Source organism: Cherax quadricarinatus, chromosome 55 (assembly GCF_038502225.1).
Source record: "Cherax quadricarinatus isolate ZL_2023a chromosome 55, ASM3850222v1, whole genome shotgun sequence".
NCBI classification, from domain to species: Eukaryota; Metazoa; Arthropoda; class Malacostraca; order Decapoda; family Parastacidae; genus Cherax; species Cherax quadricarinatus.
This window is the reverse complement of record NC_091346.1, coordinates 19,163,608-19,176,107: the sequence shown is the minus strand read 5'-3', so window position 1 is coordinate 19,176,107 and position 12,500 is coordinate 19,163,608. Positions and strand designations below refer to the sequence as shown.

The 12,500-nt window shown below is 42.3% G+C and overlaps 1 protein-coding gene across 5 annotated transcripts in view; it reads left to right on the top strand.

The window, feature by feature from the left end:
* LOC128698929 (glutamate-gated chloride channel) overlaps positions 1-12,500 on the top strand; it is a 108,729-nt gene that overhangs the window by 81,100 nt on the left and 15,129 nt on the right. For 3 of the 5 annotated variants that reach the window (XM_053791351.2, XM_053791346.2, XM_053791349.2), the window contains 2 exons: positions 1,938-2,167; positions 9,826-10,038. In XM_053791351.2, coding sequence (XP_053647326.1) covers positions 1,938-2,167; positions 9,826-10,038 — 443 coding nt within the window. Of the gene's footprint in view, positions 1-1,648; positions 1,879-1,937; positions 2,168-9,825; positions 10,039-12,500 lie in introns of all 5 variants that reach the window. The other 2 variants (XM_053791350.2, XM_053791348.2) reach the window with 1 other exon arrangement.

The window sequence follows — 12,500 nt, the reverse complement described above, 5'->3', positions numbered from 1 at the left end:
GGGATTGTACCAGAGTATACAAGTGTATACTGAACGTCACCGTGACTGCCTCTAGCTAAGCAGACGGAAGATCGAGCCTCCACCACTCATCATGATGTATGTCCCATATGAGTTTAACACGTCCCTTCAGTAAAAAAAGAGGTACCAGCACTGGGTGTGAAGCATGGGTTTTAAACGTTGCAGCGAGGACGAGGCTGGAGGCGGGGGAGATATCTTGCTCGAAGGCAATGTGTGGAAATTAGAAAACGGTCTGGAATTAAGAAAGGTATAATCCAGAGGGCTGAGGAGGGAATGTTGAGGTGGTCTGCCTACTTAGAAATGGTGGAGAAAAAATAGGGTGGCAAAGATGGTACATAAATTCAGGACGAAGGGAAGGAAGGGTAGAAATAGTTCCAAGGAAAGTTGGTGGGGGCAGGGTTTAAGGAGGTTTTAAGTGGTAAAGGCTTGGACATCCAGCAGGCTTGTTTAAGAGTGTTAGAATGGAGTGGAAGCAAGTGGCGTTTAGGATTTGACAAGCTATTGGGGCATGAACAAGGTGATAAATTAGACACGTGCAACACTTGGATATCTTTATTGAGAAAACGTTTCTCCACACAGTGGCTTCATCAGTCCTATACAAAGAAGAAGAATGGTTACGATCAGAAGGAGTCTGAGGTATTCAGTCCCTCAGTCTGGATTATTATTATTATTATTATAATCAAGGGGAAGCGCTAAACCCGGAGGATTATACAGCGCCTGAGGGGGGTGAAGTGGAAGGCATTCAGGCTTAATTCGGGGAACTGGAGCACAGATCCAATTCCCTAAATCAAGAGCCCCTCACCAACATCAAGGAACCTTCCTTGAGGGGACCCTCAGTCTGGAGCCGATGTAATCAGTCCATCAATCTTGAAAAGATTACAGCATATGCGCGAAGAAGCGGCTTATATATTGCAGACAAGTGAAGCAGTCATAGGTGATATCACACTGGACAAATCCATGGGTGGAAGTAGGTCATGCCTGCAATCTAAGCAAGTGAAGAATTCCCTGTATCAAGATTCCAAGATATTGCTGTGTCTGACAGCAATATAGGTAAATGGTTCAGAGATCCGGTTCTCTGAACAACCATTTATCTACGTATGATCAAGGTAACATTTATGAAGCGATTCAGGAATACCGGTTAGCCGGACTTGAGTTCTGAAGGTGGTAAGTACAGTGGCTGTACTCTGAAGGGAGGGAGGGATCATTTGAACTGTAATTTCCGCTCACTTCTGGCAAGACAGCTATTGTGTTAGTATTGGCGAATGTGTTTCCTTTTTTTCTGAAACGTAGGGAGACAGCCGATCTGGTAAAAAAAAAAAAATGCTACTGCCACTACAACTATTATTGCTACTGCTACTACCAATACTATTATTACTACTACTACTAATAAAAATGATACTTTAATAACAATGATAATAATACTTTAACAATAATAAAATCCTATTTCCTTTACTCCTGACAAGTTCATCCTTATCTCTGATCCTTTCATTTTATCCCTGTTAGCCTCAGACCCAGTCCCCACAGCCTCTATTAAAGTAATTTTCCCTAGATTCTCCCTAATAGCGAGAGAGCAGTTCCTAGTGGTGGGACTCCTGCTGTGGACACCAATCATAACCATTCTCATGTTCAGGTGAATACTCCTGTCTGCTGGTGGCGCTGGTCTTCAAGAGAGAGTTCTCGTACTACCTCATCCAGTACTACATCCCCTGCTGTATGTTGGTGATCGTGTCTTGGGTGTCCTTCTGGCTGGATCAGCACTCAGCACCGGCCAGAGTGGCTCTCGGGGTCACCACTCTCCTGACTATGTCCACGCAGAGATCTTCAATCAACCAGTCGCTGCCTCCTGTCTCCTACACTAAGGTACCACCCTAGAACGCACTTGGCTGAACATTTAATAACATCCTTTATCTGTTGGACAGGTGAATACAGTTGCCTTCGCGTAGACTTGGTCTTCAAGAGAGAGTTCTCGTACTACCTCATCCAGTACTACATCCCCTGCTGTATGTTGGTGATCGTGTCTTGGGTGTCCTTCTGGCTCGACCAGAATGCCGTCCCGGCCAGGGTATCCCTGGGGGTAACCACGCTCCTGACTATGTCCACGCAGACCTCCAGTATAAACAGTACTCTGCCGCCCGTATCCTACACCAAGGTCAATCAGTATCACTCTCGGTGTGCATTGCATCCTGTGGAGATATGTAGCTGATCCTGAGGGGAACCGAACCACTCCAGCACGCTGGCCCTCCTTACGGTCCTCTTCACTTAACACCCATAACCCCCCCAACAAGCTGACTCTTTCTTACCTACCTCGAGTGTTTACCTTGTCAAACCTCTATCCTTTCCTATACTTCTTACCTTCCCTACACAGGCATACAGTAACCTACACTTGCTCCTCAAGTAGCACTGTCAAGTGAACCACTTGAGGGATACTTTGAGTATTGCAGTGTGCTAGTGGGTCAACTAACGTGGATGAATCCCAGTACCATGGTTTGGATTTCTGCTCGTGGCTGGCATGTGTTTTAAAGTGTGTTGTGAATGTGCGCCTTTACAATAACCTAGATAAATACAAAGTATCTGGAAAGCTCTTCGGTGCTTGGTAAATATTTATCTATCCTGTTCTAGTAAAGCAGATGGTATTCTACCTTAACTGAGTAGATTAAAACACTGTTTGCTGCTGTGTGTGTGTGTGTGTGTGTGTGTGTGTGTGTGTGTGTGTGTGTGTGTGTGTGTGTGTATGTGTATGTGTGTGTGTGTGTGCATGCTGTCACGGGTCAAACGTCTCTATTGATTTAATACTTTTTCGTCGTTTTTAATTGAATGTTAGGGAAATGGAGAGCATTTAAAAAACCCTTTGATGAACTCTCATTGCTTCTACTAACAAGCGCTTCCACCCACGTTGATAATCTTAGTGTTGGTGAGCGAGGTGAGTTACTCCCTAACACGGACTTCAGTAGGTAGCTTTAACTTATAGCAAATACGAGCCAATACTTACTACTTATTAATTGCTTATTAATATTCTCTGTGATTTACTGGGATGTAGAGTGGTGTATATAAAGAACAAGAAGGCACAATACCGTCACTGGAACAATACACAAATAACTCACACAGAGAGAAGAGACTTTTCGGTACAACTTAGACCACTTACAGAGTGGTCTAAGATGAGATGATGGAGGTGGGATCTGTGACTCAGCAGGTTAATCACACGAAAATCTTCCACAAAGGAGGTTCCTTGATGTTGGTGAGGGGCTCTTGATTTAAGGAATTGGACCCATGCTTCAGTTCCTTGAATTAAGCCTGAATGCCTTCCATTCCCCGAGGCGCTACATGACCCCTATGGGTTTAGTGCTTCCCTATAACTGTAATAACAATAATTAGCACACAAGGAACTGCCCTGTTGTGTCGCCTCTATGTATGACGCGAATTTATCGCCAGTTCGAAGGTACAGATGAAGATCATGTTTTTCTCGCGATATCGGCTGTCGGAGGATTGAACCACCACAGTCCACATCTCCTGAATGACTCCCACGGGTTTAGATCTTCATAAAAAGGCTGTTAAGAATAGTTTCCAGGAATCTGTCAGGCATTCTTGGTTCACTCTTTGTAGTAGAAGGTAGAGTGGTGAAACATTCTTGGGCTCATTATTGCTACTGGGTTTCCCTTAGTTGATTTACCTCTGCTTTTGAGGCTAATTTGTCCACGTTTCTGGTAGGGAGTTATGTCAGTACGTAGGTCTGGATCCAGCCCCTTCAGATCTTCCAGGTCTAATATATTATTCTTGCCTGTGCTCCAGAGAGTACAATAATGCAGTTTTGACAATCCCATTAATTTAGGGTGGCCTGGTGGTTAACGCTCTCGCTTCACACGGTGAGGGCCTGGGTTCGATTCCCAGCCAGAGTAGAAACATTGGACGTGTTTCTTTCCACCTGTTGTCTATGTTCCCCATCAGTAAAATGGGTACCTGGGTGTTAGTCGACTGGTGTGGGTCGCATCCTGGGACACTGACCTAAGGAGGCCTGGTCACAGACCGGGCCGCGGGGGCGTTGACCCCCGGAACTCTCTCCAGATAAACTCCAGATAACTCCAGATATATATATACATATATATGTATATATATATATATATATATATATATATATATATATATATATATATATATATATATATATATATATATATATATATATATATATATATATATATATATATATATATATATATATATATATATATATATATATATATATATATATATATATATATATATATGTGTATATATGTTGTGCCGAATAATTTTGACTTAAATACTAACGCTCCTCTTGCCGAATAAGGCAAGCGAAAATTTATATATGCAATAATTTCGCAAAAGTCATTCTGAACCTAAAGAAAAAATATATTTCATTATGTTTGTTTATTATTAAATTACTGTAAACTTATCTACAATATATTTATTTGGATTAGGCTAAATTAAATTGCGCTTGTTATAATAAGGTTAGGTAAGTTTTCTAAGGTTCTTTTGGCACAAAATTATTAATTTTTACATTAACATAAATGACAAAAATATGTCTTTATACGTATATAAGAAAATTTTAGAAACGACTTAATTTTAAATGAGCCCTTGCTAATTGACCAATTTTACCTATTCGGCACGACATATATGTACTGATGACTTTATATCCCTTGATATGTATGCATCGAGAGAAACAGTGTATGTATGTTTCAATGAACGTGTATCTCAGAATGTATACACTTGTACATAACATTAAATCCATGGAGTATGGATTAATGTTGGATTGACTGGTGGTGTTCAAGTGACTTGAAGTCTTCATGACCTTTCATGGTTTGACTGAATGAATGTAAACAACGAGAGATCTTGGTACATTCTCCATAAACAACGAGAGATCTTGGTACATTCTCCATAAACAACGAGAGATCTTGGTACATTCTCCATAAACAACGAGAGATCTTGGTACATTCTCCATATCAGCAGTATCTGTGTGTTTGTGGGGGGGGAGGGTGGCTGGCGCTCACTGATCTCCCAGTCAAGAGACCCAGACTGTCACCTCCGCCATGAGCTCGACGTCTAAGAAGCTACGAACCTGCGTGACGATGTTATCCACCATTCTTATCTCCTATCGTTATCTGTCCTGTTATAATAACAACCTTATTGTGTTCTTCGTTTATAAGGTCTACCGGAGTGGTTACCCCCAGGTCCCTCACATTTTTTCTTCGCTCTTTAAACAGTGATTCGTTTTCATACATTGCTCTCTGTTTTCACTCCTGGAAAATTGGAAAACTCTGGAGATGGAATTTGTCTTTCTGGAAGATTAGTGGTTGCGGATAAGTCTGGAAATTTTCCATCATGTTATTTTTTTTTTGGGGGGGGGATTAGGTAATGTGTGTGTGTGTGTGTGTGTGTGTGTGTGTGTGTGTGTGTATTTGTGTACTCACCTAATTGTGGTTGCAGGGGTCGAGACTCAGCTCCTGGCCCCGTTGTGTGTGTGTGTGTGTGTGTAAGTTAGTCAACGTGCACACGTACACACGTGCACACAGCTTCTCCAATATTTTTTCAGTGAACTGATTCACACCTCGACTCACTTGCACTCTGGGAATTAAAATTTCTGTAACTCTAAGAAATTTCCAGTAATTCTGATCATTAAGCGAACTTTTGCGAACACTAAAAGTTTTCAATTATTATTATTAATTATTATAATTGTCATTACTATTATTATAACAATTATTATATCAATAATAATTATTATTAATAATTATTAATATTATTATTAATTATAATTATTATTATAATAATTATTATTATTAATTATTATTTATTATTATTAGTTATTATCATTTATTATTATTTTTATTACTTTCGCGTGGAAGCGCTAAACCCACCGGGGTCGTACAGTGTCTGGTTAATGGGAGGCAATGAGGCTTGTAGCAAGGAAAGGAACAACTCCAGTCCCTTGTATCCAGAGCCTTACTCCAGCACTACGGCGCCCACCAGGAAAGTTAAACCTCTTTCACGCGGCAAACCCGTAGGGGTGAGTGGTTGTTGGGGGGAGGGTTGTCATAGTAACCCAGTGAAGCAATTGAAGATGGTTTGGGCAAAAATTTTTTGGTCATTGGGTTTGGGTTTTGGGTTTGAAGGTTCTCGTTATGCACTCGTTCTCTTTCCCTTCATTTGTGGAAATGACACTGCTGTGTTCATCTGTGGCACTGATGTGTTCATCTATGGCACTGTTGTGTTCATCTGTGGCACTGATGTGTTCATCTATGGCACTGTTGTGTTCATCTGTGGCACTGATGTGTTCATCTATGGCACTGTTGTGTTCATCTGTGGCACTGCTGTGTTCATCTGTGGCACTGCTGTGTTCATCTGTGCCACTGACGTGTTCATCTATGGCACTGTTGTGTTCATCTGTGGCACTGCTGTGTTCCCGCAGCGTCTGACCTTGCCGACATGGTTACTCCCAGGTCCCTCTCACTTGTTTTATGTTTATGCTTTACTTTGAAATCTGGTTGCTGTCCTCTCTTCTCTTCTAGTTGTTTGTTCTAACTATCTATGGCTGAGCAGCTACACTCTCTCTTCGTGAACATTGTTTTCATGCTTCACGTTGTTTTCTGAGGCTCACTCTGCTTTCTGTGGCTCGTTGTGGCTCTTTGGCTCACTGTAACTCCCTGTGGCTTACTGTAGCTATCTGTAGCTCACTGTGGCTTACTGTAGCTCTCTGTAGCTCAATGTGGCTCACTGTAGCTCTCTGTGGTACACTGTGGCTCACTATACTTCACTGCAACTGAATGTAGTTCACTGTGGCTCAATGTAACTCTCTGTAGTTCACTGTAGCTTACTGTGACTCACTGTAGCTCACTGTGCCTCACTGTGGCTCTCTTCAAGACTTGCTTTACGCTAGCTTACAGCTTTCCTTTATGCTCAGTGGATGACAGTCTCGTATGAATGTTGCTATCATCTTCCCAGGAGCAGACAATGTTATTGTTTATGTCTTAGTATTAGTCAGACCTGTGAGAGAGTATTGGTCCCACCACCGAACCTTAGGTGGGGGTGTGACGTCAGGTGATTGTTGTGTGTGTGTGTGTGTGTGTGTGTGTGTGTGTGTGTGTGTGTGTGTGTGTGTGTGTGTGTGTGTGTGTGTGTAAGGTAATTATGGTGTAAATGGGATGTTAGGTGAATGTGGTGTGAGATGTAAGGTGATTGTGGTGTGTGGGAATGTAAGCTGATTATAATGTGAGGATTGTAAGGTGATTGTTGTGAATGTGATGTAAGGTGATTGTGGTGTGTGATATGTAAGGTGATTGTGGTGTGTCCGAATGTAAGATGATTGTGGTGTGAAGGATGTATGGTGATTGTTATGTGTGTGATGTTAGGTGATTGTGGTGTGTGTGATGCAAGGTGGTTGTTGTATGTGGGATGTAAGGTGATTGCTGTGTGTGTGATGTTAGGTGATTGTTGTGTATGGGATGTAAGGTGTTTGTGTGTGTGATGTAAGGTGATTATGGTGTGTGTGTGGGATGTCAGGTGATTGTGGTGTGTGTGATGTAAGGTTATTGCGGTGTATGGGATATAAGGTGATTGTGTGTGTGATGTAAGGTGATTGTGGTGTGCGTGGGATGTCAGGTGATGGTAGTGTGTGGGATGTAATGGGATTGTAGTGTGTGGGAAGTAAGGTGATTGTGGCATGTATGATGCAAGGTGATTGTAGTGTGCCGGATGTAAGGTGATTGTAGTGTGTGGGATGTAAGGTGATTGTAGAGTGTAGGATGTAAGGTGATTGTAGAGTGTGGAATGTAATGGGATTGTAGAGTGTGGGATGTAATTGGATTGTAGAGCGTGGGATGTAATTGGATTGTAGAGCGTGGGATGTAATTGGATTGTAGAGCGTGGGATGTAATAGGATTGTAGAGTGTGGGATGTAATAGGATTGTAGAGTGTGGAACGTAAAGTGATTGTAGAGTGTGGGATGTAATGGGATTGTAGAGTGTGGGATGTAAGGTGATTGTAGAGTGTGGGATGTAATGGGATTGTAGAGTGTGGGATGTAAGGTGATTGTAGAGTGTGGGATGTAAAGTGACTGTGATGCAAGAGTGACATAAACACTGCCTGTCGAATCAGTACATTTTACCGACATAAATACAATGCTCACCCGACACTCTCTTCTCCCCTTTCAAGTAATTTTTAGAATTCCGTTTTAAAAAAATCAAAATTTCTTTTCTTTTTTACAAAAAAAGAAGAAAAAACCCTACACTTTGTCTCATTTGATTCGCTTCTCCCACTTATCCACAACCTGCCCTTCCCAGACCATTATTATTCTCCCTTTTTATCCTTCTTCACCCTTTCTCTCCCCCCGTTCATTCTTGTAGCCTCATTACGTCAAAAATATGTATGTATTGCCGTGGTTAAGTCGCTACTTGGCGAAAATCGCAATAAATTATCGATAAGAAGCCTTGACTTGTAGGCGGCTGCAATCTAATGTATGGGTTTATGAATAGTTAATTTCACCTATACGATGGACCTGTGACTCTGACTGTAACCTTAGACGTAACTCGACCTTGATAAACTATCAAGGATAACTCTTAAGAATTTATCCAGCTTTGAAGGCGATTAGAGTTTGGGTGGTAAATCGCTGATCCCCTCAGTGAGTCCTTGACGTTGAAAGAATAGAAAAAGATAAAACGATGACCTTGGACCGTAAGTTTCATGTTTCTGCGTGACCCTAAGATTAATATTGGACTTATCTCCACCGAAAGCAAAGTAGATTTTTTTTTTCGGGAATGACCCTCAGAAAGCTTATCGAAAATTGGAAAAAAAGGTGACCTCTGGAAGCGTCAGGCGGTCAGAGCGCTGAAACAGTGACGGACGCAAGACATATATAGTTCGGAAATAATCAAAGGGGTTGGCGATTTACGCCAAGTAACGACGGTGGCTTGACCATAGACGGCAAGACATACCCTGCTGGGCCGTCCTCCTTCTTGTAGTGCTGCTTTATACTGGCTGGAGCGTGGTCTTCCTTTCTACCCCCTGTGTATCCTTTCTAGACCCTAGCCACTAGCCCTCTGCATGATCCACTCATCCTTCACCTATTTGTCCTAACCCCGGGGATAAGACACATTTTCACAGTCAATATGTTTCTCGAGGGAGACGTATCATTGTTGGTGTCTTTCTCAATCCCAACACAGACCATCAATGAAGAAACGTCGCCTTTAATGTTTGATTGTGCATATGCGTCTTATTCCCACAATCCGTGGGAATTGTCCATGAACAATCATAGCCCCCATCCCACTTCGTTAAAGTCTCTTAATAACCCTAGCCCTTCCCTCTAGCTGTGCCCTTCCTCCCTTTACACACCTTTCGTTGTAGCTTTTGCCCCCTTTTTCCCTTATAGCTCTAACCCTTTCCCCTTGATTGTAGCTGTGCCCCCTTCTTGGTCACTGAAAACTGTGCGCATGCTTCGCCAGAAACTCCTAGACAAAATCCTCACCAGCATGCAGGAGCTGGCCAATGTTTTACGCTCATGACTGTGTTATCATACCGTGTGAAGCCATAGATTTGTTGTGTCACTCAACTAATAGCTTCTCTCTTTCTCTCTCCATCTCTCTGTCTGTGTCTCTCACTCTCTATGTCTCTCTATCTATCTCTCTTTTGGTGATTATTAATATTATTTACCCAAAGAAATGGTCATCCTTAGTCATCGGAGACATCTGTTTATATGCGAATACAAGCGAGGCTGTGTGAGGTAGGTGTCTTGTGTGTGGGTCTCAGGGCTTGACTCCCTCCCTCCAACTGTCTCACCTTCAGGCCATTGACGTGTGGACCGGTGTATGCCTCACCTTCGTCTTCGGGGCGCTGCTGGAGTTCGCGCTCGTCAACTACGCCTCGCGCTCCGATAAACACCGCGAGAAGATGAAGGAGAAATTTGACGAGCAAAAGAAGCAGTGGGAAGCAGAGCACGCAGCAGCTCTGCAGACAGCTATGCAGGCGCAGACAGAAGATGGTCACACCTTTGCTATGGTAAGTAACTGTAGTGGTGACCTGAAGATGCAGGAGCACCTTTGGTGACGTTGCCTCTTCAACCTTCCTTTATTAGTGCAATAAAGAGAAGGGGTTGGGAATTGCACACCTCTGCAACACATAGGCATCTTTATTTGAGACGCTTCGCACGTCATCTCTGTAAAAAACACTGGAGTTCGAAACATCTTTAAACAAAGATACCAATACGCTGCATATGTGTGTAATTCCTACAGTCTTCTTTGGTTAGAACACAAGTGCACAGATATCATCGTTTCGGTCCTGGACCTTGGTCACTCCCAGTGATCACTGGCAGTGACCAAGGTCGTCCCAGGACCGAAACGTGTCGTATAGAAACAATGCCATAAATGTATGCACTTGAGTCCTGAAATCCATGATGTCACATCAATATCATCTTCCTTCAGCCCTTCATTTGCACAACGTTTCGCCCAACACAGGACTTGGAAAAGCCCAGTGTCGGGCGAAACGTTGGACAGACAAGGCACTTGTGTCCAAATTGTGTAACAGACACTTCAGCCTTGTCTGTTACAATGTAAGAGACATTTCAGCCGTGTCTGTTACAATGTAACAGACACTTCAGCCTTGTCTGTTACAATAAGTTCTCCAACTCCTCACTGTGCTTTAATTTCACGAGTTTGTATACATTAAAACATCCCGTTTGTAGTGGTCCTTTTCCTCATCTATCCCTATCCACCCCTTCAATCTCCCTACGTAGATAACTGGTTCAGAGAACCCACAGGTTGGTGAATTAAGACACTTGTACAGCACTTGGGAATCTCTATTGATTCCGCAAGTGCTGCACCAGTGTCTAATTCGCCTCCCTACCTAGTTTTAGAACGACGCGGAGATCTCTCTCTCCCCCTAAGGTGAAGTTAGACTAGGATTATCTAGGTTAGGTTACACGTGTGCTAGATTGTGCGGTGATGTGTTGAATGTCTCTAAATCACTGTGTCTCTCACTGTGTTGACATTCTAATGTTTATTTGCCTGTGTGTGTGTGTTTGTTGTTTTAATCTAAATATCATGAGAATGGACTGATAACTTTTGTTTTGAAGAGACGGCGTGGAGACTTCCTAGCGAGATGCAAACTAACCTATAAATAATCTCTCCCGTATTTCCTCCCCTATGTCTCCTACGTCTCCTGTCTCCTCTATCTTCTACCCTCCGCGAAGAATGCACCTCCTTCATAAACCCGAAATAGAGTAGAAAACAGGGTTAGAAGCAGGTAGACTAAAGTGAAATAGAGGAGGAGGGGTAGAAAATACAGGAATTATCCCTCTAATAGGTCTCAATGGCTCTTAATTCGTTAATATTGAAGTCATCTACCCTTCTGTTGGATGGGGTTTGATTACCTTCCTATTCCCCTATTCTCCAGACGCTGTACGACCCCCATTTAAGTCTGGAGACGAAGAAATAGACAGGAAATGGGTAGTCAGGAAATACGAAGTTAGGAAATAGACAGGAAAGAGACAGGTAATGGGTAGTTAGGAAATAGTGCACTAGGAAACAGTTAACAGCAAATAGACAGACAGGAATAGAGGAAACAGAAACAGAATAATTAAGCAATCGCTCTACTATCGATTGCTCTTGGTAAAGAATAACGATAGTAGTCCATAGGTAGACGATAGACATAGTGCAATAGAGTACATAGGAACACACAACTGGCAAGGTAAATGGCGAGGCCAAACAGAGAAAGTGAGAGAAAGCAAAACGTCAGCAATGAAAGTTTGAAGGAGATCTGAAGAAGCATTCACCAGATATTTCCACGAAACCCATTAATTCCCCATTTTTTTTAAGTTAGTAAATTGGAGAACAGCCTGAAACTGGGTTTAAATACTCAGCATAAAGATTTGAAGCTGTTCCGAAGAGTCATTCTCCAGGTGTTGCTCCGATAAATTTCGATTTCAAAAATAAAATTAGAAAATTGGCACCTCCGCAGTTCCGCAAAATATAAAGACTTTGGAAGTTTGAACCCAATCTGTGTAAGCATTCTTAAGAACCAATGCCTCGTTTTGACCTGTAAACTCAAGACGCAGCGAAGGACTCAGTTCGACGTGGTCCTGGTCTATAAAATTGCCAATAACGGCACTTAACTTGTAAAAAAAATATCCGAACCTTCCTTCAGGTATGGCAAATCAGCTTTAAGAAGTTTAAAGCTTATCTGAAGAGTCGTTCTCAAGTTACAGACGAAAACCTGGGAGGGAGACGAGGGTAAAAACAAAAGAAGTCCGACAGTCACTATCGATATTTCTTTTTATATTACAAATTTGATCACAGTGAGGCCAGATTTTTTTAATAAGAACAAACGAAGGGCGTATCCCTACGTCATTACTGACGTAGTGTTTTGCTCTGTGACATCCTTAGAGCGAAACGTTGACGCTGGAAAGTCTTACTGTGATACATGTCTGTTTATGCTGTATAATCACAGGGGGAGTTGAGTAATAG